The 27,975-nt window shown below is 41.9% G+C and overlaps 1 protein-coding gene and 2 long non-coding RNA genes across 5 annotated transcripts; all 3 read left to right on the top strand.

Moving 5' to 3' along the window:
- The first annotated feature begins 1,237 nt into the window (after positions 1-1,237).
- LOC120676099 (CCAAT/enhancer-binding protein zeta-like) lies at positions 1,238-13,958 on the top strand. Its single transcript, XM_039957326.1, has 16 exons — positions 1,238-2,268; positions 2,597-2,672; positions 4,054-4,173; positions 4,648-4,723; positions 5,996-6,064; positions 6,221-6,301; positions 6,439-6,510; positions 6,646-6,738; positions 7,589-7,780; positions 7,928-8,011; positions 8,108-8,251; positions 8,795-8,884; positions 11,515-11,597; positions 11,670-11,951; positions 12,196-12,433; positions 13,183-13,958. Exons 1-16 carry the CDS (start codon positions 1,590-1,592, stop codon positions 13,834-13,836), a joined length of 3,033 nt encoding a protein of 1,010 aa, XP_039813260.1. The 5' UTR covers positions 1,238-1,589; the 3' UTR covers positions 13,837-13,958.
- A 3,994-nt stretch (positions 13,959-17,952) lies between these two features.
- Positions 17,953-18,709, top strand: LOC120676095. The gene is made up of 3 exons (XR_005675663.1): positions 17,953-18,140; positions 18,215-18,373; positions 18,453-18,709. It is a non-coding gene; the product is annotated as an uncharacterized LOC120676095 (long non-coding RNA).
- Positions 18,710-18,804: 95 nt separating this feature from the next.
- On the top strand, positions 18,805-21,174 carry LOC120676088. Of its 3 annotated transcripts, none has more exons than XR_005675657.1 (3): positions 18,805-19,478; positions 19,631-20,451; positions 20,562-21,174. It is a non-coding gene; the product is annotated as an uncharacterized LOC120676088 (long non-coding RNA). The 3 variants fall into 3 exon arrangements; XR_005675659.1 differs by having other exon boundaries at positions 18,805-20,088; positions 20,185-20,451; XR_005675656.1 differs by having other exon boundaries at positions 18,805-20,451.
- Positions 21,175-27,975: the final 6,801 nt, after the last annotated feature.

Genomic DNA, 27,975 nt, shown 5'->3' with positions numbered 1-27,975 from the left:
CCATTACAATTCTGGATACTTCGCATCCATGCCCTGATCTATGTTTGCTACGGACCCAAGCCCACTGGCGGGTGACGTATTTGCGTATTGGACCGTATTGCCCCTCTTCTATCTGTTAAGGCGGTGAGGCTGGGCCAGCCCAACTCGTCTCCTTCCTCATCCCTGCTTGATCCAACGAACCCAATCCGGCCTGTCTGAAAAAACCTAACCCGACCCTACCTGATCAATATATGGACCGGGTTCGGTTTGAAACTTTGGACCCACAACAAAAATTGAGCTGGGCATAGACGATTTTTTTACTTGAAAAAAAAAACAACTCGACCCAAAAATTATTATATACAAAATTTCAGGTTTAACTCGACCTGACGCATCGCAACCACGTGGGCTCGGGCTGAAGAATGCAGCCTGGTGGTCGGGCGTGGATCCTATATATTTTCCGAAAGTTTTTTTCTTACCCATCTTCCAGTGTTTGAGATTCGTGCAACCAATCACATCCATCCATCTCTTCCCTCAACCCTAACCAAGCACCCGCACGCCCTTCTCCTGCCCCTGTGCGCCGCCGCCGCCGTCACCCGAGGCCCTCGCCGCCGGCCCGGCGCTGCTTGCCCCACCCCACACCACCGCCGCCGCCCGTGCCCACCCGCACCACCGCCACCCGCACGCGTCCTCTCGGCCCCTGTGCGCCGCCGTCGCCGTCACCCACGGGCCGCCGCCGGTGGCCAAGTGCTGCTCGCCCCGCCCCGTGCCGCCGCCACCGCCTGTGCCCAGATGCTCCACCGCCACCCGCGCGCCCTGCTGCTCTCCGTGCCGCTGCCTGCGTTGCCCTGCTGCTGTGCCGCCGCCGCCCGTCGTCGGCCGCCGGTGCCGGAGAAGACGAGGAGAAAATGTTGATTCAACATTTCCAAAGTATTGATTCAAGATTTTCAAAATGCCGGTTCAATATTTTCTAAATGTTGGTTCAACATTTTAGAAATATTTGGTTCAATATTTTTTCGTTAAATGGATTTTAGTGGATTTTATAGATGATTTGCTTAATCATCTTCCACGAGATGTATAGGAGCCCCCGGTGGTCGGGTTTGGTCGAGTGGGGATTTGGACGGAAGAAGGAAAGCATACATGATTTTTCTTTGAGCCGATCCGACCCGGCCCATGATCAGATTCTAATGTCAGCATTGAAAGCCAGCCCACAAGGTTACTTTATCATCTAACCCTAGCCCATCCAGCCCATTAGCACCCTTCTCTGTATGCGCGCGCCACCGCCGTCCCGCCGCCGCCCGCCCGTTCTCACCTCCTTGCTGCCGGTGCCGCGCCTAGCCTGTAGGCCCGAGCTCCCTCTCGCCGGTGCTGTGCTGCCTGCTTGCTGGTGCCGCGCCGAGATCCCGGCCGCCTCCGCCGGTTCCGCGCCACCGGCCTGAGCTCCCTCTCGCTGCCGCCTGCGCCGTAGGCCTGCTCTCCCCTCTTGCCGGTGCTGGGGCGAGAAAAATCCCCACCAAACGGTGATTTCGCGACAGAGGAACCCTTGCTGTAGCTCCCGCAGCTGCGCTCCCGCCGCTCTAGCCCCTGCACCCGCGCACCCGCCGCATCTACCCATGGCTGAGCCGAACCCCAAATCGAAGCGCACCAAGAAATCAAAGAAGCCCTCGGCGGGAGGAGGTGGCGGGGAGGACCTAGACGCGATCAAGTCTGACGTCGCCACATTCGCCTCCACCCTTGGCTTCCTGCCCGGTGCCGGCGGCTCCTCCGGCGGCTTCGATGACTCCGACTTCCGCAAGTCCGGCCCCATGAAAAAACCTCCAAAACCACCTTCGGAACAACCCCAGCAAACCCCTGAAAACACAGCAAACCCCCATCAAAACCCTAAGCCTGCCAAGAAGCCTCACCCTCTCGAGCTACATGGTCCCCTTACTGCCACCAAACCTGGTGCTGCCACCACGAATTACCCGCTGATGAAGGCGGCGGCACTCTCAGGACAGTGGTACGCTGATGCTGGCGAGCTAGAGGCGAGGGTCCTGGGCGGCCGTAAGCAGGTACCGCCAGCTGTAGGGCTTCAGGAGATGCAGGGGATGGTGGAGCGGAAACGGGAGCTGGCGGAGAAGCTAATGGCTCAGTATGCGAGAGAGTATGACACAGTGAGGCGGGGGCATGGTGACCTGAAGCTCCTGGAGATATCAGCAAAATCTGGCACATCAGCTGACAAGGTGTCTGCGTTTACATGTCTCGTCGAGGACAATCCAATTGCAAACATGAGGGCGCTTGATTCCCTCCTTGGTGAGTCGCTCTACTGAAATGCTATAGTTCAAGGTGATTAGGCAGTAACAGGAATACAGGTGACCATACTGTTGACGATAATCAGTGTCAATTGCTAGTTTTCCAGAACCACTGCAATGCATGCTGAACTAATTGTAGGTAGCCTTCCAGACTAGAAAAAAAATGAACTAGATTTGCTGAAATGTTTTGGATAAGCAAGATTCCTGTTTGGAACCAATCATAGTAATTGTTTTCTTGAGTCTACCTAGGTATTCGGACCATGATAGTTTTGAAAATCTTATTTTCTCCACTTTCTCATCTTTTTATTTTGGGAAAAATATCACAATAGGTATGGTAACATCGAAAGTTGGTAAGAGGTATGCGTTCACAGGCTTCGATGCATTGAAAGAGTTATTCCTTGTGAGGTTAGCATCTTCTGGTGTCTCCTGAAATTTTATTGCATTTTTGCTGTTACTCATAATTTTATTTGTTCCTTATAGTATTTTAAACCAATCCCTCATGGTGTTCGTAGTATTCTTTTATAGCTTCTTTTTCTTGTTGAAGTTTTGTGGAGATTATCACCAAATTGAATTAATCCTTGTGAGTATCTTAGATTTATGGGAAACGGGCCTGTTGATGCAAACAATGAATTAAGGTTAATTACCATTCTTATTCATGGTTATTTTACTGTACCATTTCATTGAAGTTCTGCATTCCTGCATATCTTCCAAAAAACCCTAACAGCATTTGGAATGCAAAAATTGTAATTTATATATCTTTCGACTGCAGCGTAGTAATTTGTTTGTCCCTGAAATAAAAAGTTAAAAGTAATTTGTTTGTCCCTGAAATTTTAGTTAGACTAGGGTATCTTGCACCATCCATTTCTCCTCCCCTCATTTGGCAGGAGTTTTCCTTTCTCTGATTTCTGTTCAATTTTATTATTACACGCATGTTATGCTCAGAGCTTGCATAGTAGAAAAATGAAGGACTGAAATTCTAGCCTGCAGCAATCTACTGCCGTTGTAGTTATTTAGATTTTGGATATGTCAGGCTGGAACCAGATTGAGTTTTCACCTTTAATTATATGATTGGCCCGCCCTATGATGCCTGTTAATCTTGGTCCATGTACCAAGCTAAATGTGTGCGAGTAATTTTGTGAGAATGGTGCGAAATTGGAGCGGTAGTGCCTGTTCCCAGAAAGGTTTTTGCAATAGGACAGCTTTATTTGGATGTAAAGGCTTTGTTGTTTAGTACTTTAGTAAGCCTCTTTGTTTGCTGGATTCATTTATCCCTTAATTTGGTACATTTCAATAAAGCTTCTAGTGTTGTTAGTATAGTAAATTCAAAGGGAAGTGTTAATGTAAGCATATGCTGAAAACTACACTAACTTTTATTTACTTTGTAACATGCATAAATACTAACTTTTATTTACTTTGTAATGTGCATTAATCTGGCACTTCTAATTTTTTTGTCCACTTTATTTCAATTGGATTGAATTATATACAGGAAAGTGGGGAAGAAGTTACTGATAGGTTACAAGATTAGCCTACATATATAAGAAAGGAAAAAGTTGTGAATTTGTAGTTGCTCTGTACTATTTTCCCTATGTTTTCAGACTGCTATGCATAAAGATAATCTACATAAACTAGGCCGCATGTGAATAAGTGGACCGAGCTATTGTCAATAGCTGTGTTATAATTGACAATTTCTCACTGTTTGCTCTTAAACGTCAAGTTTTCTTACTTACTCTTTTAGTTTTTTTTTAATTTTGGTGTCTTCTTAGTTATTTGTTCTTTTGCTTGATAGGTTATTGCCTGATCGTAAGTTGAAAAGTCTTATCCAGCGCCCGCTAGATATTTTACCTGAAACAAAAGATGGCTACTCACTTCTGCTCTTCTGGCATTGGGAGGACTGTTTGAAACAGAGGTATTTCTCGCTGAACTAACCTTAGAGCTATCCTACATTTCATGTGCATGCTGTGTTGTCACTCTAGACGTAAGTGTCCAATGTACAAAGAGTGTATGTGGTCTACATATGCAAAGAAATAACAACTGCATACATATACATATAACAGAAAGAAATCCGTAGTTTATCAATTCATTCTGCTTGTAAAATATTTGTAGGAAAAATATGGTTGTGTGTGTGAGGGGAAAATGAAAAGATTAGAGTGATTGTGTCATCATTACATAATACTTATTAGTGTTTCTTGCACAACCAAATATTTAAATTGATTGGTTAAAAAATGCTGTGAGTCTGTGACCTTGGAGAAACCAAATATTGTATGTTATATTAACATTCATGTGCATGAACTTGAATTAATCAAGATAAAATAATCTTTTTTTTATGATTATCACGATCGTGCTATGTTTCAACTATAATCTCAGATTGATACTATTGCAGATATGAAAAGTTTGTTATGTCACTGGAGGATGCGGTTAAAGATATGCTGCCAAATCTCAAGGACAAAGCAATGAAGGTCAGTTAAACTTGTGTAACTTTGTGAAAACTGACTTTAACACTGTACATTGTCTTAGGGTAAATTTATTCAGCTTACTGAATAACAAGTTGATTGGGCAACTTGCGGGGCATGTACAATTGTTTCCTGTAATCAGTTGGCAAACTTGGAAGTGTTGACCACAAGATAATAGTTATGGGAAAACAGAAACACATTTTCAGAAGTTCCATAACAGGAATTGAAAAGTGCAATGGACAGTGTCTTACCTTCCATTTTATGAATTTAAGGTAGTTAGATTTGGTTTGTAAGACAAATCTTGCATCGCATTCAATCTTGTAGTGAAATTTTCTTCTGTTCTCAGACTTCATCTTATTTTTCTTGACATGGATGGACATGATGTTGTCAAGATATGTATGTGGTAAATAATGGGGATAGCCTGCTATTGGAAGTTGTAGGACCATGGGGGTGTGTTGGTGCGGGTGACAGATATAAGAGAGAAAGGGAATTCTTTTATTCCTTCTCAATTAATCAAAATGAGCCTTAATGTCTCTCTAAGAACTCAATTTAGAGATAGAACAAGCTAACATCCTAATCTTTAAACTGGCACGTGCACACTAGGCTCCATTTGTACACCTATCAGAACTATTGCAAGCCTACAAAACTTCGAACTCCATTTTTCATTGAACATGTATTATGTATACTATTGGTGGAGATAGCCATTTCCAACAGAAATTGTATTTGCATTTTCAATAGTTTCTGGTAAATATAACATCCAATAGACTTCTTCGTTATATAAATTTTAATTGCATATTCTATCAGCATCTTTTGGGGACCATCTGGAGTTGAGTGGAATTTTTTGGGACTCATGTTGATTTTCGCTACAAGTATCACACCATGGGATGGTTAGCTGGGGGCAACAGTCTGCCCGAACAACATTAGGAGCAATAATGGGGACACTTGTTATTTAGAGAGGTTTACTTGACTCCTGATGCATCATCTCTCTTTATATAGAGAGGTTTACTTGACTCTTAAGCATCTAGGAGATATAATCTAATATGAACAAACCATACCCAGAAGATAGCAATGGCAATCCCTTGCCATCTCAAACTTACTAATCTACCTAAGGAGCAAACATGATAATGCGTGGACCCAGTGCCACATCAATCTTGTGTTCTGCAGAGTTACGGTAGCATGCATCATGACACAAGCACTCTAATCTTTTCATTTTCCCCCTTCATAGTTTATGTAATGATATGAATGTGGTTTGGACTATTCCTATTTTCTTTATTGCAGACGGTTTTCATCCTTTTGAAAAGTAAATCAGAGCAGGAACGTCGGTTACTTACAGTTCTTGTTAACAAGGTGGGTTGTGTAGTTTTCGGTCTCATATTAATTCAATATATGTAGAACAGACATGATTTAGATTGGAAAGCAAAATGCATTAGATGATATATGAGCAATATTGAGTCTTACTATGAGCAACACATTCTTGCTTCTCATGCAATTTATCTACTGCAGCTTGGAGATCCTGAAAGAAGAGCAGCATCGAGTGCTGCATATCTGTTAACATGTCTACTGGCTGCTCATCCTAATATGAAGGTAAATGCTGTGGGGATTCTATTATTGGCAAGGATTGATGCTTTTAGTCAAGATAGTTAATTATGCAAAATGTTGCACACAAAGCTAGTCACACAAAATTCATGTTCTTTTTGGCCTCATTAAACTGTTACTTGCAGATGGTTGTGATAGATGAGGTGGATTCTTTTCTCTTCAGACCGCATGTTGGGCTTAGGGCCAAGTACCAGGCTGTATGTAATTGTAAATAGCATTTTCAGTATTGTTTCAAAATGTCATAGGATTTTGCTGAATTGTCTACCAAAAGTACTATGTAATTATTAAAAATATGGTTTACATAGCCTTTTAATTGGTTGTATTTTGTACAGGTCAATTTTCTGAGCCAGATTCTTCTTACACACAAGGGAGATGGGCCTAAAATTGCAAAGCGGCTGGTAGATGTCTACATTGCACTGTTCAAGGTTTGGATGCATTTCAGTTTTATCTAATTGTTTTTATACTTACTGTATGAATTGAAAATATGGTGGGTTGACCTTAATGTACAATCCTGGATAACCGGAGAATGAGGCCCTGAACCCAGTGCACATGCGGGGTGATGCTGTGGCACATCAGCTTTGCGGATAGATGACAGGCCACCATCTTTTGGAGAGGGGAATGTGCTAGTAAAAAGTGTCACTCTGGTGTGGTGGGGGTAGTGATATACTGATAGACTAATCTTTAAGCCTGTGGTTGTGCTTTATTTCGGCGCTAGGCACATTTCCAACCAACATTTTGATGTGATTCAGTAGTTATTATAGCTGTTCTTCCTGGTTGGCGTATCTAATTGAACATGGATTTTTCACATATGCTTGTGACCACATGATCTATCCGGATCATTCATCTTGAAATCAACGGTGAGATGAATCATGGGTAGGTGAGGGAATCATGGGTAGATGAGGAATTCAACAGTTGGATGGATATCTTGTGAGATGAATGAATGGTTGAGATAAGTCACGTGGCCGCAAGTACATGTGGAGATGCTTTTCCCCGTATGTAATTTGCTTTTTGTGTTTGATCTTGTCATCCTTTTTTTCTTGCTTTTTGGTCACATCTCTTTTTCATGTACTATTTTGCTAACTACTGAAGTATGCGAAAAACATGTGCTATTTTTTTTGTCAAGATTTTTTTTTTTCTGGAATCCACAGTCTTTCCTTTCTTTTTCTGCTTTTAGTTTTTTCTCATTTTGATATCTTGTTACTCGTACAAATGCCAATGTTTGGCATAAAGGATACAAAACTCAGTTTTTATTGTTCCATTGCACAATTATGTTAGGTACTCATGAGCTCTAATGATACTAAAGGAGATACAAGCAGAAAATACAGCAAGAAAAATGTAGAAAATGGAAAAATAGAGGGAGGAAATAACAAGGGTAAGGACTCCAAATCCCATGGAAACAATGAAGAGAGTTCAACAGCAGGATCAGATTTGGAGATGGACTCCAGAATCCTCTCTGCACTTTTGACTGTATGTATTACGCTCTACTGACCACTTAATTTGTGTCTTATTATATCTCATGAGTTAAAACTTTGCTCATACACTTGGCTTATTTTTGCTTAAACTGGTGTTTGATTTATGCCTGCATTCCTTTACTAATCTTTACATAATATGCAGGGTGTAAATAGGGCATTACCATATGTTGCGAGCTCGGAAGTTGATGATATAGTGGAAGTTCAGACACCTATTCTTTTCAGATTGGTGAGCTCTCTAGATAATGATATGAAGTACCGGACTCAGTTTGTATATTTATGACACATAAAGCTTTCCTGACCTAATCATTTTGGTTTCATATAGGTTCATGCTGAGAATTTCAATGTTGGAGTTCAGGCGTTGATGCTTTTATTCCAAATATCTACAAAAAATCAGATAGCAAGTGATCGTTTCTATCGTGCACTGTATGCAAAGCTCTTAAGTCCTTCTGCTGTTTCTTCTTCAAAGGTTTTACTTCCCTGCTCATTTTATTTTCCTTTCTTATCTGCATTCTGAAGTATTCTTGATTTATTTTGAGCCTGCTTGGTTGGATTCGAATTTTTGCCCAGCCAAAACCATGGCAAGCCAAAATCACAGCTTGCCAAAATCAAGGCATCCCAAATTCTAGGGAAAGGAATTTAGGTATTCACTTGGTTTAGTGCCAAAATATGGCAACCGATACTTTTTTCCCTTGTGAGCTTTGAGAAGTTTCTAGTTACTTGCCATGGTTTTGGCTACAAACATTGATGCTTCAATTTCTTAGAAATGAACTAATTTACAGCCAAAGTTTCTAGGCATGCCTTGATTTTGGCTGGAAACATTAGAACCCAACCAAGCTGGCTCTTTATTACGAAGTTAAATTGGCTGGTTCACAATTATGTTTGATTATCCAAAGGTGCCCTTTACCTGTCTTAGTATAACTAAGGAGAAAGTAGCTTTGAACTCTGCATCCATATACATTGTCAAGTGTCTCAATAGTTTATCTGATCCATTATGCCTTACATATTTCAGCCAGAGTTATTTCTTGGGCTGTTGGTGAAAGCAATGAAGAATGATGTAATGTTGAAGAGAGTATCTGCATTTTCGAAGCGGCTCCTGCAGGTCTGTTGTTTTCTAAAGTGATAGCTAATCTTCATGATGCATCTGTAATTACTGATAACCATGTTTTCAAATCGTCTAGTCGAACCTAGTCGCCATGGGACCGATCAGACAACTAGTCGTGATTAGTCGTCGATCAGGCCGATTAGTCGAGCTTAGTCGGTCCTAGTCGTCTGCCTAGTCGTCCTATGTGTCCCAGGACCGATATGATATATGTACTACATATTACTTAATAAAAAGCAAGTATGAAGGCAACAATAATGGTCGATTTTTCACTTATTTGTGAGAGATGATTTGTGAACTGTCCAGAACTCTGTATTTCTGTCCCATAGTCCATATTCCTGTCTCTCAGCCTCTATATACCAAAAACCTAATGGGCCACCTTGCCAGCCCATCACCGGCCGAGGCCCACAACTCAAACAGCCCACAAAATAATCTCAAGTCTGATCGTTTTCCAACCTGATCGTGCGACTAATCGCGACTAGTCGACGACTAGTCGGGCGACTAGAAAACTAGTCGCCCAGACCTACTCGGTGTCCCTTATCGGGGTCACCGGACCGATAAGCCCGACTAATCGCGACTAATCGCGATTAGTCGGACGACTAGATAACATGGACTGATAATGAGTGAAACAACTAATCCTTAGTATACTAAGGAAGTAAGGAGGCATTGAATGTTATTTCTAGTATTGCTTGATTATATGATTGCAAAACTAGAACTTTCATTTGCAAACATGGGCTGTTCTGCGGTGGCATTCCTATTTAGATGGCACAATGGCTGTCTTTCCCGATTAGCAGTTGCATGCTGGTAATTTTCTGCATCCTACAACAACACAACAGAGTCTTTTGGCCCCAAGCAAGTTGAGGTAGGGCAGAGATGAAACACACAAAGAGCAATAATAAAGAACATAGGTATAGATGTAGTGGTGTAATGTAACTAAAATAAAACTAATGATAATAAAGGTAAAAGGTGATTGATTTTCTAGGTCATAGTTCAAGCATGTAAATTTTAATTTCCACATGCTCCTGTCCAAAGCTAAATTTGGATACTCGTTCCTTCAAGTCTCGCGCTATTGCTTTCTCTGACCTTGGAATGGTGGACCCTGTCTCTCCTTGTATTGTTACCTTGTCATCATGATCATGCCCTAAAGTTTCTCTACATTGGTGCCTCCCCCGCTGAATGCCCAAAGCACCGCAATCAGTATTGGATAGCCTTTTATTTGTTTGGTGCCATCGCAACCCTATCTTGTCAGCGCCACGTTTGATAATTTATACCATCATATTGAATTGAATCCTGGCTTGTATGCACATTCACTACAACATATCCATTGCATTATATGTAACTACTAGATGTGCCACCATTTAGTACGATTACATTTTGCGCCATACTAGTATGCTCAATACCAGATATAATCGCTTTACTATAGTCTATAGAACTCACCTCTTAGCTTTTGTGGCACCTTTTTTTGTTGTCACAAAGGATGTGACATGCTTAGTGCCATCGCATCCACGTTGCTTTGATTCTCTGATCAACATCTTCATCATCACCAATTACTGAGGGCAATGTGGAATTTTAACCTGCAAATTTATGGGGAATTCATATATAGGTGATGTGGATGGGGGAAGTTCTATTCTTGTTCCTAGGGATGCAAGTCCCACTCTTTTTGGGTCATTGGGTCGACCCAAAACTTGATAAAATGAACTAGAATGCCATGCTACGTAATTATTTTGGGAGAGAAAATGAACTAAAATGAGAAACCCCAAAACACCAATGGGTACCCACTTGCATCTCTACTTGTTCCACTTCCCTGCGCTATAGCCCTGAATATACACATGGACACTCCTGCAAGAACCCAATTTGTGCTCTGCTTGCTTCATGGTCTTATGGCATTTTTTTTTACAAATGATACATTTTATACTTTGAAATGGATTGTTTTTGTATTTCTGCTATTTATATAGCCCTTTCGTCCACTGCTCGGTGTTTGTTTTAGCTTCTGATTTGGCATTCTGCGCACAAAATCTGTAACAGAAACAAACCAGCCTATTCTAGTAGTCAATTCTCAGAACCTTAGTTCACCTCTACAACTAGAACCACAATCTGGTATGGTGGTGCTCTGCGATTGAGGATGATAAGGTTGCTACCTAATGCTCTCCACATCAAATCCAATCCAAAAGGTAGGATAACAGGTGGCAGGTGCTTTAAAGAATTACCTTCTCCAAGGCCACAGACCAGAATCATTTGCCAATATGCGAGCCAAACCGGACAGGATACAATCATACAACTCCTGTGGCTGCTGGCGCGAGGTGCCATGATGTGATGAATTTGGCAGATGATGAAGATGAACAGGAATAGTAGTTTCAGATCATTTTCATGCCTTGCTCGTTCTTCTCTTTGCAATTTATAGACTCGATTCTCTCCACCTGGGTCCCATTCCCAAACTGTTGGACTCAGTTGTCAGTCGAAGCAGTGCCCTCCTCCATCACTGGTGTTACATACAATTGAGAAACCAACAGTTATTCTGGTAGCGCCCAGCAAAAGATATCTAGGTGTCATTGGAACAGTAGACTACCAACAAATTTTGCCTATGCTATTTATGATTATACAATTATTACTGATGCAATTTCTCTGGGCAGGTGGCTCTTCAACGGCCTCCTCAATATGCTTGTGGATGTCTGTTCATTCTGTCAGAGGTCCTTAAGGCAAAGTCGCCATTATGGTATGTCATTAGTTGTTATTCAAAACATGTCATTATCTTTCATGATGATATAATTTTAGTTTAAATCTTCAGGGCGATTGTGCTCCAGAACGAATCTGTTGATGATGGTGATGAGCACTTTGAAGATATTGTAGAGAGTCCTGAGGACTCTTCTGTTGCCTCGGCAGCGCTAGATAAACATACTGACAAATCAGCTTCTCATGAGAAATGCAACATTGATGCTGCTGATGGTTCTGATAGTGTAAAACAGATGGAATTGATAGAAAGGGATGAAAATGGTGAAAACAATGCATCAGTTGAGGCGTCGAGACTACATGCATTATATGATCCACGACACAGAGAGCCTTCTTACTGGTATTGTCTAAATCTCATTTATTTTGTATGGTTCATATTAGTTCTTTGCTAGGCTTGAAATATGTTTATTTGTTACTCGCACATATGCCCCTGAAAATATATGGGTAATATTGGTTTCCGTTATTGGATGGATGTTTTCTATTCTTTGAATTTGGTCTGTTTGTTAGTGTATGCTGTTGTTTTTCTTGATGTTCTTTATAACTGCAAAGAGTTAGTTGATCATATGTACCTTTTGCTTTGTCAGCAATGCAGATCGTGTCAGTTGGTGGGAGCTAACAGTATTGGCTTCACATGTGCACCCTTCAGTTTCTACTATGGCCAGAACATTGCTATCTGGCAATAATATTGTTTATAGTGGTGATCCACTCACAGACCTATCACTTCCTGCCTTCCTTGACAAATTCATGGAAAAGAAACCAAAAGGTAACCGCATCGCTGAAGGAAGATGGCATGGTGGATCACAAATTGCCCCAGCTAAAAAGGTTGGCCTTTGTTACTTGGATTCACTTTGTTTACTCTGAATATTGTCTGTGTTGGGTCCGAATTTGTAGATGACCTGTCTATTATTCCCTCCAGTAGCACTTTTTTCTCGAACAGAGCAGGAGAACTGCTCATCATTTCATTTAAGATAGGGGAAAAAAGGAAAGAGTACAGGGATTAGACCACCCCTGCACTCTACAACTCACACCACTTTACAGACTATTACAGTAGTGGCAAAAACATGACCAGAGCCCATCAGAGCCTAATTGGCTGGGGCCAGCGACCTATCAAGGAGCTCTTTGAGCTTGGAGGCCCCAGCCAAGCATCAAAGAACACACTCATTAGACACTTTGGAAAAGATATACTCAAACTTATGAAACTTTGGCTTAAAATATTAAGTTTCAAATGTTGAAAATATGTCTATAATCTGTAGACTTGTCTTAATAAATAATTTCATATTTTCATGCGTGTGTATTGGATTTCTAAATACATTCTAGTAGAAAATAGCGGCCAAAGTTTCATCAGGGATCATTTCATTTGCAAAATGTCAAGGAAGTATCCCTTCCCCTCCTGATATTCTCCAAAAGAAAGAGCAGTCATGTGTCCTCAGTACGACATAATAATGCATTTGGTACAATTTGTTTCTTAATTGGGTGCTGGGCATGTATCTGATCACTGCCTTTTTGTATAAATGCCGAACACTGCCAAATACACTTTTTTTGATCCATTGCTGAGCTGTCTTTTCCTGCAGCTTGACATGAATCATCGTCTCATCGGAGAAGAGCTTCTGGATTTGGCAGAGAATGAAGTACCTCCTGAAGATATTGTTTTCCACCGTTTCTATATGAACAAGTCTGGCCCTATTAAGCCTAAGGCAAAGAAGGGTTCAGTTCTTGATGAAGATACTGGGGAGCTCTTAGCTGATAATGCTGATGATGCTGAGGATGGAGAATATGACTATGATGACCTTGACTCCAATGCATTTGATGAGGAAAAGGATTTACTTAGAGATGACAGTGATGTTGAGTTGGATGACATTTCAGATAGCGCTTCTATGGATGGATCAGAAAATGATGATGACGACATTGATAGTTTTACAGGTATGGATGCTGAAGCCCTTGAGGCTGAGGGTGATTCAGATGGCAACTCTAGCGATGAGGAGATGGTTGATGCTGGTAATGGTAGTAGCTCCCATGCAAAGAAAAAGATGGCACTGGACAAACGGAAAAATGGTGTAAAGAGTGGCCGATCTCCGTTTGCAAGCCTGGACGACTATGAGCATCTGATGGTTGGGGACGAAGATGAGACAGCGTTGAAGCGGAAGCGGAAAGCAACAGGGAGAGCTGGTGGTGAGAAGAAACCAAAGTCGAGATCGAAAAACAAGAGGTCGAGGAGTTTGAAATGAGACGCCCTTTAACTTATTGGAAATGTTCGCCACAGTGCTGCTCATTGCATTTTTGTAGTTCTGAAAGACACATGATTGAGTAATGGTAATGTTGAGCCGAGAAGGTTAAATTGGTTTATACACATGCTCTGTTCAAATTTCATGCTCTAGTCGTCTCACGCATAAACAGGCGAGCCAAGCACGGCAGTCCTGGAACGAACCAAATACCAGGCACGCTGGCTCCCTCGCAGCTGCTACTGCTACCCAGCACCTGGGCCCTCGTGGCGGCTGCCGGTCCCCAGTGCGCCGACCGCCGCTGTTCCACCACGCTGGCCCCAGTGCGCCGACCGCCGCTGTTCCTCCACGCTGGCTTCCTCGTGGCGGCAGCCACCGCTCCCCTGTGCTGGTCGTGGATCGCGTGAGCTGACCACTGCTGCTCCCCTGTGCTGGCTTCCTTGCGTGCCGGTCGCTGCATGATTGGAGGAGAAGAGCGGCGGCGGGACGGGTCGGAGGGGAAGAGGGAGGGGAGGTGGCGGCGGAAGGCAGGGAGCAGCGGGAGAAGAAAAGAAAATGACAGGTGGCCCTGGTAAAATGGTCTTTTACACCTTCGCTCAGTTAAAAATGATACTCAGCTTGGTGTGTTGGAGACAAAATTGCAAAGTCACAATATATTGGAGACAAAATCAGCCTTCACGGTGTGCTCCACACAAAACCACTTTCTGCACAACAATTTCCCAAAAAAAATATACTAGGGCTTTCCTTAGAAAAAACGGGGTGTTGCATGGAAACAAATGGACCTTTACGTATCGAATCGGTAATGCTAGGTGTCTGATGTCTTCGGACGGACGCGTGGCGTGGTGCACGTATATTTATGACTATATCGTTTTTCATTGAGTAAAGTTTATTTTTGGCCATCGAACTATTGATTGAGTTTGGATTTGACATTGCAACTCTAAAACAAGACATCTGCAATCACTTAACTCTCAAAACTGTTCGTATGACCATTCAACAGTTTTCTTGGATGTTTTGGTGACGTGGATGCCGTATGGTTGTGGTGTCCACATGTCAGCCCTCCTTTCTCCTCTCTCTTTCCCCTCTTCGGTCACTCTCTCTTCTCTCCGATCCCACTCCTCTCAGCTTGCGCCTGCCGCCACCTTCCCCCGCGCGCCTCTCCAGCTCGCTCAGCCGGTAGCACTGGCCCGCGGCGGAGCTCGAGTGGTGCGAGCCCGCAGCGGAGCTCCAGCTCTCCCAGTTGGCGGCGCTATCCCGTGTCGGAGTGCGAGCTCACTAGGTCAACCGGTGATGGCCCACGGAGGCGGTCGTACGGCCTAAGGGTAGCCCACGGCGGGGCGGCGGGTGTGGTGACAGAGCAGGAGGACAACAGCGGCTTGGTGAGGTGGCGGAGGAGCGGTTGTTGCCACTGGGAGTGTGTTGGTGGTGAGTGGGGATGTGGTGGAGCTGGAGCATGTGCTGGCGCTGGAGGTGAAGATGAGGGACCCAGAACCGGTGTGGCGGTGGCCTAGGCGTGCCCCGCGCGGGGCGCTTTGAAGGGGAGCTGGATCTCGCCAGAGTGACTCCGCTGCGGGGCGAGGCGCGAGGCGTGTGCGGGCCGGGCGTGGGAGACGGAGCTCGAGGAGGAGCTTGGGGTGAGGTGCTTGGAGGAGTGCAGGAGTGGGGAGAGCAACAAAAAAGTGGTGAATTTGGCCCGGAGCCGGTGCGGTGGTGGGCCGACCAGTGGCGCTGCCTTGCGGTGGAGCTGCAACTCACTGGCCCAGCAGTGTTGGCCCACAGTGGAGCTCAATCTTGCCCGGCGGAGCAGCAGGAGCAAGAAAGAGAGAGAGAGAGGAGAGGATAGAAGAAAGAGAGAGGAGGGCTGATAGTGGGCCCATCATCACGTGGCATCCACATCACAAAACCATTCAACAAAACCGTCCGATGACCAATTATGAATGGTGTTGAGAGCTGGCCTGGGTGGCTGCGGATGTTTGGTTTATTAGTTGCATTGTCAAATCCGGACGCAGTCAATAGTTCGATGTTCAAAAATGGACTTTACCCAATACGTAAAGGTACTCCCATCAGCTGAGGTACACTTTGCATTATCAGTCAGGTGTTGTTATCTGGTTGCAAGGAGAGTATGACGCGAAAACACCGATTCATATCATGCACGTGATCTAGTTGTTACCTTCGAGGAGCAAGCCCAACTCTGTGGATTCATGGAGCTGAAGGTTTTTTTTTTTGTTAATTCTACTGGATGGATCTTCAGAGCGAGCCTGCACATCTTTCTGTGATGTAAGTTGTATTTCTCTGCAGCACTTCATAAAGTTGCAGGGATTACATGACAATTTGATGATGAGATCATTACAACTAAACAAACCTCTTCATGTTTCAACGCCTTATTTAAGATTTCTGGTAACTCTGTCCTGACATGTTTATGCACAAAACCTGAATGTGCATGCACGCCTTGATGGCGTATTATAGCGCTGCTCACTTGCCAGTTGCCACAAATTACAGCTTTTCACCCGTCCTAAACTCTCTGGCAGTATCAGGCATGTGCAAGTTTGTGTACCCGCTACAGTACTTGTACTGATTTGTGTATGTAATAATGCAAACCACCTTCAGGTTTCCGTTCAAAAAGGGTTACACCGTTTCCGTTCAAAAAAAAAAAAGTGACGCAGTATGCAGTAGCAACAAGAATGGCAATTCCAGCTGATCTCTGGAACTAGCGTCTACATGTGGGTCTGAACGCGCTCCTCTTCCTATATGCCCCCGACTCCACCTCGTACAAGGGTGGAGCTAGCCACCGGAGCCACCGGTATCGCCTCTTTGCACATCGGTGTCAACTGACAACAATAAGAATGCCTAGCTCCGCCCCTGACCTCGTACCGCGCTCCATCTCCTTGTTCGTGCGGACATTGATGCCGTTGCGATCCGAAGCTTGTGCTCCTAGCCGGATATCATCAGGACAAGGCGTACGTGTCCGTCGGGAATCCTCCAAGCTCAAGACGCCGTTGGGCATGACACTGACCGAATCCCGAACAGGCGCGTGATGCAAAAAGAACAGACCGGATCCAAATCCAGATGCTTGAACCGTGCCTGCCGTGCATGATTCTTGTGTACGTAGGCCGATGTGCGTGCGCTGGTACTCAAATCCAGATCACCAACGCACCTGTTCGATGACAACAGGGAGGAGAAGGAGCTGCTGCCGCTTTGTTTCTTCAGCAGAAGAAAGAGCGGAGAAAGAGAGGGGAGGTGTCTCTGCGCTGTGCAGCAGACCGGTAGCGGCCCGTCGATCAGGTAGAGACAGAGTGCATAAGAAATTGGGATAGATTTAGAATTATATGCATTATTAATGCTAAGTTACATGAGTTAAAATAAGCATAAATTATGAGCAAAACAAATTAAGCTTATAAAATAATTTACTTCATAGCTGTGATGCAAATAAATTAGTCTACTTTTCGATAAAATAAGATATACTTTGTGTCGTCAAGACATTAAAGACATAGGGCATACCACGGCTGTGTGTACATCTCATATATGGTCAGATCCGGCTCATGCCATACCAAACTAAGGTTTATATGGTACTCCGATCCTTATCAAATATTAACAAAAAACTTATAAATAATATTGGGTGGTCTTACAAAGGAGCTATGACATAGTTGTGCACAGAGCAACAAGGTGAGACAGAACAGTGCAGGAGTAGGCGGTGGCAATTGTTCGGATCACATTTTTACTTAATCATATCTATCTGCCATTGTACCACTACAATACATTCAAATAATATCGACCCTAGCAACGCACAACATATATGGCTAGTATTAAACAAATGGTAATTAATCAACTCTTTCAGTAAAGCGATCTTATTGAACTTCACACATTTTCTGCTGCGACAATCTTCTCAGCTCATGAACTTGCGATGATGATCGGTCTCGTGGTCGTCAGGGGCGACCCCTTTGTTTCCCGGAGTGAACTGGTGGTGGTGCGGCAGCACGGAGTTAGCTGTCCAGCCCCAAATATTCTTGTGATTCGTGTGACATCGATGACTGGTTATCGAAATGGGAGGTGGTAATCCAAAAGAAATCCTGAGCGGATGCTTAAAAAGTCCGACATACAGTTCCGTCCCAATGGGAACGCGGTGGTAGACTCGACTTCTTTGTTCTAGAATGTGCGATGGCTTGGAGAGGCAGAAAGAACATCAAGGAACCTCTATTGAAAAAGGGGAAGAACTGTGGAATCAGGATCCGACGGCTTGATCGCAAAATCGGGCTGGAGAAGATAGAAGCGGAAGCTGTTGGATAATCGGCAGAATCTATCGACGAATAAAAAAGGTGAGAAGATCCCATCAATCTACATATACATATGCGAAAACTGCGTCGAGTTATATGAGATTTAATCGAGGCAGGTCGAGAAAGTGCATATTGAAATCATGCGGGACGGAGGATCCGCGGGAGAATCGGAAGAAATATCGCATTACATGTAGCAGGGATCTTCATCCGTGCTCACGCGAGCACCAATTTGCAGAACACCCCGTCCTAGTGACATCAAGTTCCTCCATGAAAAGGTAAGGAAATTTCGCGTTTATATCTTAATAATTGAAAAATGGAAAGAAATGAGCTCATTGATAAATGTAACGTATGTAGGAGCCACGCCATTAGCGGACCACATGCAAGAATCGCACCCTGGGAAGAAAGTGCTGTAAGCAAAGCTTTGCGAGCAGCAGAATCGAGCACAAACAAACTAGTTTTCGAACCTGCTGTAGGAACAACCTTTAACAGCTGTGAGGAGGCTAAGGATTACTACAACCTATACTCATGGGAGATCGGATTCGGCATTCGGTACGGAAGAAGCAGGACAAATTCTAACAACTACAGGATGAGACAAGACCTGGTGTGCTCATGTCAGGTGGTAAAAAAGAAATGCCATGGTAAATACCACAAACCATCTATGGATTATGGAATAAATAACAATTATGTTGTAAAATGCAGGGGCAAAACACTTCAGCAACCACAAAAACTTGCCGCAGAGGATGCCCAACAATGATAAGGTTGTTACGAACTCAAGATCATGGCTGGTACATTAGCAGATTTGTTAAGGACCATAACCACGATCTGTCAGACAATTATGCTGAAAATAAGCAGTGGAATTCTCACAACCAAATAGATGCCATAACAAAGGACTTCATAAGGAAACTGAGAAATAACAATGTCAGCATTGGACGAGTATGTTCAATTCTTGGAGTTGCAGATAGTGCCCAAGCAGCACCATTAAGGAAAGAAACAGATGTATGTACCAAGTTGTCACAGGAAAATATGATAAATGATTTGGGCAAAACACTTGATCTTCTGCAGGAGATGAATGATGCAGACCCAGATATGTCAGTCAAATTCAGAGTGGACTCAGAAGGCAGGTTAGAGTCTATGATATGGTGCACAGGGAAAATAAACAGGACTATGAACATTTCGGAGATGCAATAACTTTCGACACCACATACTGAACAAACCTTTATAAACTACCTTTTGGATTGTTTATAGAAGTTAATAATCATTTCCAATCAGTGATATTTGGAGGAGTTCTGTTAACTACAGAATGTGCATCGAATTTCGAGTGGGCCTTTAGCACATTTGTAGCTATTATGGGCGGGAAAGCTCCGAGAACAATATTAACAGGTACATAATCTGTAAACTGTTTCTTTGTGTTGTAAAATGAAGAAGATACTGAGATGTCAATATATTCTCATGCTAGAGTAGTTGAAAAACATAAATACTTTGTTATCCATTCTCTAATTTAAGATTTGGTCATGTTCTTTGTGTTATCACAGACCAATCTTCAGCCATGGCAAAAGCCATACGCACGACTCTGAAGCACACACGTCACTGTTGGTGTAGATGACATGTCCTTAAAAAGGCAAAGCAAAAGCTAGGCAATGTATACTCGAAATACAGTGGCTTCAAGAAAGAATTCAACAAGCTAATCACGGATGAGACCTGCAAGGATGAATTTGAATGAAAGTGGTCAAGCCTAACGGAGAAATACAAATTACAAGACAATGAGTACATGAAGAGACTCTTCTATTATAGACGGATGTGGGCAAAGCCATATTCCGTGGATGTATTTTGCGCAGGAATGACAAGCACGCAAAGAAGCGAGAGCGCCAACCACATGCTAAAACAAATGATACAGCGTGAAGCCCCAATGCACCAGTTTGCTGCCAAGTTCAATGAACTACAGTCAACAAGAATAGACGACAAAGACAAGCAAATTCACATAACAAAGCAGGTATGCAGAAAGTCTTCATCACTATCGCAACATTGGTTAACATTTTTTTATCTCAAACTGAACGAGCATGTATGTTTGTAACCGATAACAAATAAGCTACGGTTGGGTGTACCTATTGAAAGACATGCACAGATGATCTACACCCGGGCTTTGTATGAGAGATTTTGTTACCTACTCTACAAATCAATGGATTTTGCTATAATAAATCGAAGCAATGAGAATAGATTCGTTGTAGAGCACTCAATAGACATTAATAAAGAGGATAGTCAGCAATACATAGTTTACTACGATGTTGGCAGCATAATTCATTGCAGCTGTGGGCTATTTGAGCATATGGGGATGCTGTGCCGGCACGCTCTTAAGGTAATGTTTAAAAAAAGACATATTAACTATTTTTAAAATACACCTAAAACATGATGTATGTGTAACATTTTTGGAGAGTTCCATATCTGATATGATCAAGTTGAAAACAGGTACTCGTTTCACTAGACCAGACTGAGATTCCACCTGGCAATATAATGAACAGATGGACAAAGGTTGCTTCAAAGGAGTTCTCTAGAAATGATTGTAGAAGCAAGTCAGGTTCGTTGTTTGCAGACACAGATAAAATGAGAAAGAAACTACTGTTGCAAAGGGTTTTATAGTTGACAAACATCAAATCCTCCCTGGGCAATGAAGTTTTCTCAGCAGCCATGAGAGCTCTAGGCCAAGGTGAATCAGAAAAGACAATAGAAGTAATTCCAAGGTCAGTGGTGATGTGGAAAGCAGAGGCCATGACAATAACAGCATCATACCATCTGAGCTGCCAATCCGAGCTTGTGCTGGTGGCAGACCACCTAATACATCCATGAATTCCTTCCTTGCTGCATGCACTAAATATGTCGGCAAAAAAATCCATTGCAAAGAAGCGGGCCATTGTAGATCCATTAGATGAAGAAGCACCAATTACAAAGGCTTTGAGGATGCACTAAAACTAACCACACTTGTAATGCGTAACCATGTTGCTATGAACTAGAACTGACATCTCAAAAAGGACATTATTGATGTGGAAGGCCAATGTGCTGATATGCCACATAATGTTCGGAATTGCTTGTGACCCTCTGTTACTATATTATATATTATGATATAGGAAATTATTAAAAATAGTGGTACCATTGTCTCTACTTAGGATCCATGTAATGAAACACACGTGCAAACAAGGAGATAGGGAACTTGTACGCAGGCATCCTTGATAGGAAAATTATTTAGCGAAATTCTGAAGGGTTCCAAAGATGCAGATGGCGTTAGTATGTAAAATTATTCTATTGCCTCAGCAACGCAAACACGAGGGGAGTGAAAAGGAACCCCCATATGAACTCAAGTGCAAGTGACATAGAAAGAAACAGTTGCCACGGAAAAATATGTAACAACCATAAAAGATACAACACATATTTTTTCCCATGATAATCTGCTAGGAACATATTTTAATATAATTACGAAATTTGGTAAATGACAAGAAGAGGGACACTTTATATATCATAGGGCTGGTCTGTAAAAATAATAGAATAGTATGTCATGTAGTCACAGAAAAACATTTCAAATACAACAAAGGAGGAAAAAAAAGAGTACACCTCGGAATACATAAGTATATATCCGCAAAGGCTATAACACATAAGACATCATGTAGTACTAACGAAGACAAGTCCTAGTAGATCACTTAGGCTGACAGAGACCTGTCGAGAAGCAGACAAAACACAAGTGCCCTAGCATCATAAGTTACAGAGACCTGTGCCATGCCCTACACATCAATAGTATGCAAAAATGGATAAATAAACATAATCAAATCGAAAATGAGAAAGATTAATAATATAGTTTACAAAAACGTACATGTGGACACTGCTGCGGCAAAATTGAATTCATAGATGTGAAGACATGATTGCGAAAATTGATTCCATCAAATAAGAAAGCATACAAGCAGGACGCAAAACCATCATTCCTGCAGTGCAGAAGTCAATTAAACGTATGGGTAAAGAAGCGACTAGATATGCTTACAACATTTCTATTCGAGATCTTTGAATAAACAAGAACTAAAACTTAACCCATTTGATATCTGCTATGGTTGCAGCAATCCGTTTACAAACACCAGAGATGCCAAACTTTTCAGTCGAGTATTTATGCATATTTGCAATCACTTTAACCTCTGCAGGGCTCTTTTTATCCCCAGGCAGTGAGTCCAGACAACTAAAACAACATTTTTCAAGATCCACCACAACAAGAGAGAAGTAACTTGCATGGTATACAGGGGCAAATATCTACAAAAAAGAACAAGAAAATGATCATGCCATCCAATGAACCTATTAAAATAACAAAACAGAAAAAAACAACCTGCTTTACATGCTTTAATGTTTTTAGCTGAAGGTCCTAATGTTTAGTAGTATTTCCATCAACCAAATCCCTAACACATTCTTGTTTTAGATAAACTCGGTCATGATGTTGCATGTTCCATGTGGAACATAGTGCATGAATTATGACCAACACCATCTCGCCCCTGGGCATGAAGGCATTAACAAAATCAGCTTCAGTTATTCTGTGATCGTTGATGTCCACGAGACATCGTGATAGTCACATGAACTAATCTTGGACAACACATGCTTCTCGTACAGTTTATCCACTTGATCTTGTTTAAACCCTTCAGTGAATTCCTTCAGTTCAGTCAAGCATTCTGCCGCTCTTGACTTAATACGAGCATTTGGAGTAAGTCGCTCAACATCAACAAGTAGCCCTTGCACTTTATGAGCTAATGGGAGGCCAATCACCGCAAGCGCAGGTACACCTCCAGAAGTGTAGTCCACAGATGATGTCGCTACAGAATGTAGGGACTCCATGTCCCTTGAGGACTCAATATAATACCTTGAAGTTTCATCGTAGCAAGTATTCTCAACCTCTTTCAGGTGAAACTTGTCATATGCAACCTTGCAACCTCTACGGTTCCTAGCTCCAGCAATCATCATCATCAAAAAATCAATATCATATTGATTTATTCTAGTTCATTTTTTGCTGCCCTCCTTATCATCCTTATCTCAGGCAGCTTCATCTTCATGTTGTCAACAACATATGTCTGCCAATTAGAATATACAGTTCAGACATAGCTCTAATATAAATTAAAAAACAACACAATGAAGAAACACTACTAGAAAATGTACTTTAGGCAACGCCCCAAAATCGTTGCAATAAGCCCATTTTCGTTGCAATATGCAGGAAATGCAACAATTTAGGAGTCGTTGGGAAAAGAATCTGGGCGTTGCATATAAGTGAGTTGCAATAGTCTATCGCATCAGATTGTGTTTGGTTGGGATAATGTACGCATATTGCAATGACGTTTTGCATGGCAATATGTTGTTGATGCAACAACCATGGTCGTTGCGCTTAGCAGAGCAAGGGTTGCTATAGTTGTTTTTACAACCACGTAGTTTAGATGCAATCAAGCACTATTGCAATGGAAGATTTCAGTTGCTATAACATATATTGCAATGATATCCAGGTGCGGCAATAAGTCATATGATGTTGCAATATCCTTGTAAGATGTTGCAATGATTTGTCACCGTTGCTATATCATTAGAGGATATCACAACGCCGGATGAGGTCGTCGCTATACTCTTAGCGGATATCTCATCGCCAGGAAGTGTCGTTGCTATATCCTTAGAGGTTATCACAATGCCATTTCAAGTCGTCGCTATATCCTTAGAGGATATCACAATGCCACTAGGACGTGTCGTTGCTATATCCTTAGAGGATATCACAACACCAGTTGCAACTATTGCTATATCCTTGAAGTTGTAGTGCAGTGGTAAGGCATGCAAGTCTAAATGCTGAGACCTGGGTTCAAATCCTCGAATTAGCACTTTTTTCCCTTTTTTGTCCTGGCACGCTAACCGCCACTATAGAATACCTATAACAAAACACTTGAACTTGACAAAAAATATTGAGTGGCGCATCAATCCGTGGAAACGCCACTCAACTAATTGTTCATTTGCCACACGGCATTGTCCTGGCACGCTAACCGCCACTATAGAATACCTATAACAAAACGCTTGAACTTGACAAAAAAATATTGAGTGGCGCATCAATCCGTGGAAACGCCACTCAACTAATTGTTCATTTGCCACACGGCAAGGGGTACGTAAGTCATTTAATGTAGGAATCTATTATAAAATAATTTGAATTTTATATTTAATCACAATAGACTTCATGGTGTGGTGGTAAGGTAGTGGAACCTAGTGTTTGAGGTTGTGTGTTCAAGTCCTTTTTGCACCTTATTTTTTCATTTTCCACATTTAGTATTTTTTATTTAAGGAAACCTTGTGAAGTAAATTATAAAAATATTTATCTTGTATGTGTAAAATATATTTTAATACATAATAAACTTAAAATAATTTGTTTTATATGGATGTGATTTTTCTTAACTGACTTACTATTTTCGATAGTTTAAACGAATTTTTGCATGTTTAGAGAAAGTAATTGCAAATTGAACTATGTGTACCTCAAATAGGATTCAATAATTAAATATAATTCATATTTTGTATCTTATGTTTTGTTATGGCTCCTATCCAGAGATAACGAAGAATTTAATTATTTTAGTAGGGATAATTCAACCTTCTATCTCAAAATTATCGTATAATAATTATAATAATATCAAATTTTGATAAAAAAATTCTATAATTTGATAGGATAATGAATTTTAGGTCCATAAACTTATGATTAAAGTTTCAAACAGATTTGATAAAGTATGCTCATATGTTGTTCACAAATTGATTAATCACTCAACTAGTTTCATATAACTCTAGTCATATATTGAAGTTTACATACCTTGTAAGATTTCTTAACGCGTTTGAATCTCAAATTTGGACACAACCTTATATTTACTCTAGTAATCGAAAATATAAAGTTACATTAGCAATTGTTATGCTGACAAATAATTTTCTATTATCCATCTAACTGTAAAAAAAATAAGCTATACAAAAAAGATCCAAAGAATAGCACTTTAAATACAAAAAAGTCCTTGAATGGAAAAATGTGATTTTATAAAAGTTTAGGAAAAAGAATAATCAAATTCGAAGTTTTTGAGGAAGAAATACCAATTACAAGTTTTGATTCCAGATTAAAAAGAGAAAATGAATCATTCGTGTTCTTCGGCTAACCCACGTGGCGCGATAGGATTGGCCCAACTCGTTGCACGCGGATCGCTCGTAATCCGTGGTGACGTCGTTCAGCCAATTGGTTAAAAAAGTTCTACCACAGCCACTTCGCGCTTCTTCCCTCTACGGCTCTACCGCTTCGCCAAACCCTCACGGTTCCCGCCGCCTACTCTCTGCGCGAAATCCAATCCCCGCCGACTTCCTGTGCCAAATTTCATCGCCCCTTCCAGCTCCCGCCGAGTCCTCGTCCAATCCTCCCATGGCAGCCCCTTCATCCCGCAGATTCCTCCCACAGCGGCATCCAAATCCACCCGTCCCCAACCCTGACGGCTCAAAATCGTCCACCCGCCCCAATCCTTGCCCCTCTGCACCAGCCCTTCTCCGGCTCCCAAACACCAGCCATGAATCCAATCCAGCAAGCCATGGCAAGGACGTCCCAAACCCTACCACCACGACCCAAAAACTCTAGAGCGTCTTCTGTCTTCCGCCGCTAAGATCTTGGAGGAGGAGGAGGAGGAGGAGGAGGAGGAGCTTGTGTTCGGGAGGAGGGGAAGGAGCTGCATTTCGTGAGAAGGAAAGGGGGCTCGGTCACTGCTGCTGCTGTTCAATAAGGGCTTCAAGGGAAGGAGATAAAGGAAGGGGATTGCATCTGCGCTGCTGTGCAACGAGGCTTGAAGGAGAGAAGGAATTTTCGATTCTGTGACCTTGCTGCTTGTAGGTCTAAATCTATTAAATTGGTGTGTGAACCGTGGACTATGATATGATTGTTTTGCTTGAGTGTTGATTTGTTTAAGATGATTCTGTGATCCCAAGGAATTTTCTTTGATCTTGGAGCTTTGTAGGTCTGTATCTGGTTAACTATTGTGTGTACTGTGACAATAATGTGCTTCCGGTGCTTTGGTTGTTGATTTTTTAAGGTGACTATGTGATCCCGAGGCTATTGTTTAGCTCCTCTTTTCAGTATGCACTTGCACTATTAAATCGATAAGCCACTTTACTGATTTGTTTAGTTCATCAACCGGTGAACTTTAGAAAGCCATATTAACAGCTGAGTTCTTTTCGATCAGTTTAGTACTTGCAAATAAGTTACTAGCATGGATGAGGTCTTTGTTTTTCAGATGTGGGTGCAAAAGAGAGTTTAGTAAATTGATGGGTTTACTATTCAGTTTTTAATGTTGACTCATGACTCTCAGTTAAAGCTTACAGAGTGTGTACTCTGCCTACCGTTTTAGCTGTTCTCATTTGAACTAAATCAACAATAAAATTCATCTGATTTCATTTTTGTGGATAGGGTGCTATGCAAAGGTGTCGTAATGTCATGTACCCAGAAAATAGCATTATGAAAGAGGGAGTAAAATGGAAGGAGGCTTCGAGACCTGAATTGAAAGCTAGCTTATTCCTTGATGAGAGAACGGCGCCCATAAGGCCTGGCTGAACAACGAACTCCTACTCTTCAGCAAGAACATTTCCCTGCTTTCAATACTTATAATTATCTGTCCAAGTAATTTGGTCACACTAACCATCTTCTCTTGAATTCAATGTAACTGTAATGAGTTATTTTTCCTTTTTGATGTCTGACAGAACCTGTAATTTAAAGACTGATGCAGCGTCAATGAGTTCATTTTTCATTTTCCATAGCTGAACATAAAGATTGGATAGTATAAGATGGGACATACTGATCTTGTACGCAGTTGCACTAGGGGAGTTTTCCTTACATATGATGATATATGAACTATGAAAACTTAGTGAGCGGATTTTCTTATTGCCTTTCGTAACATCAGGGAATGATATACACAAGCTTGGTACATATTAACTTGCCGACCGAGAGAATTTTGTTAGCAACAATTTTTGTTATTTGGGGCAAGTAGGAATGACAACACAGACTTTTGAAATCAGATTTTTTTTTCAAATTGAATCAAATATTTTCAAACATAGAAAATTAGGGGTAGATCAAATTGATATGTTTAAATGATGGAACTATTATTCTTCGTAAATATTGCTAGTTGCACGGGTTGACCATTCGTACTTTATTCGTTTTCATATCATGTTTATAGTAGTGGTAGCCTTAGGTTTGTGTGGGCCAATTCCTTTGGTCGTTGCTGTATCCTAGCCATGGTGCAACGATTCTTAATTTTGTTGCAATATCTAATCCTTGTTGCAACGACCCTTAGGTTCGTTGCCATATCTCTTAGCTCAGCTGCAACGACCATTAAATCGTTGCAATACAATTACCATATTGCAGCGCCTCTGCATGTAACCTTCCATTCCCAACAACCTGGTTTGTGTCGCAATATCTATGCTCCCTTTTGCAACAATAAAGATTAGCGTTGCCATAACAGGAATTCTATCGCAACAATAGGGAATACTAATAGCAACGATTCATTTTGATTGTGACATCATCACAAATAGCAACGAATCCAAGCAACGTTGCTATATCCTCACCCTAAATGCAACATTTATTATTTGGTCGTAAATACCTCACCTTGTTGCAACGATTACAATTTTAATTGCAACGCTAAAATTTTGGTGGCAACAAGTCACTCTAAGGCAACAAAATACAACTGTCGTTGCGCTAAACCTATATATCGCAACAAAATTCAGGGTGTCGCAATAAAATCCGGTCGCATTAGCCATTTTATTTGGTAGTGAAAAGTAGAGTTGGATGCTTACCAGGAGCATTATGGTACATCCTGGGACAACCCTTGACTTTTTT

Source organism: Panicum virgatum, chromosome 2K (genome assembly GCF_016808335.1).
Source record: "Panicum virgatum strain AP13 chromosome 2K, P.virgatum_v5, whole genome shotgun sequence".
Classification (NCBI taxonomy): domain Eukaryota; kingdom Viridiplantae; phylum Streptophyta; class Magnoliopsida; order Poales; family Poaceae; genus Panicum; species Panicum virgatum.
This window is presented reverse-complemented; position numbering and strand designations above follow the sequence as displayed.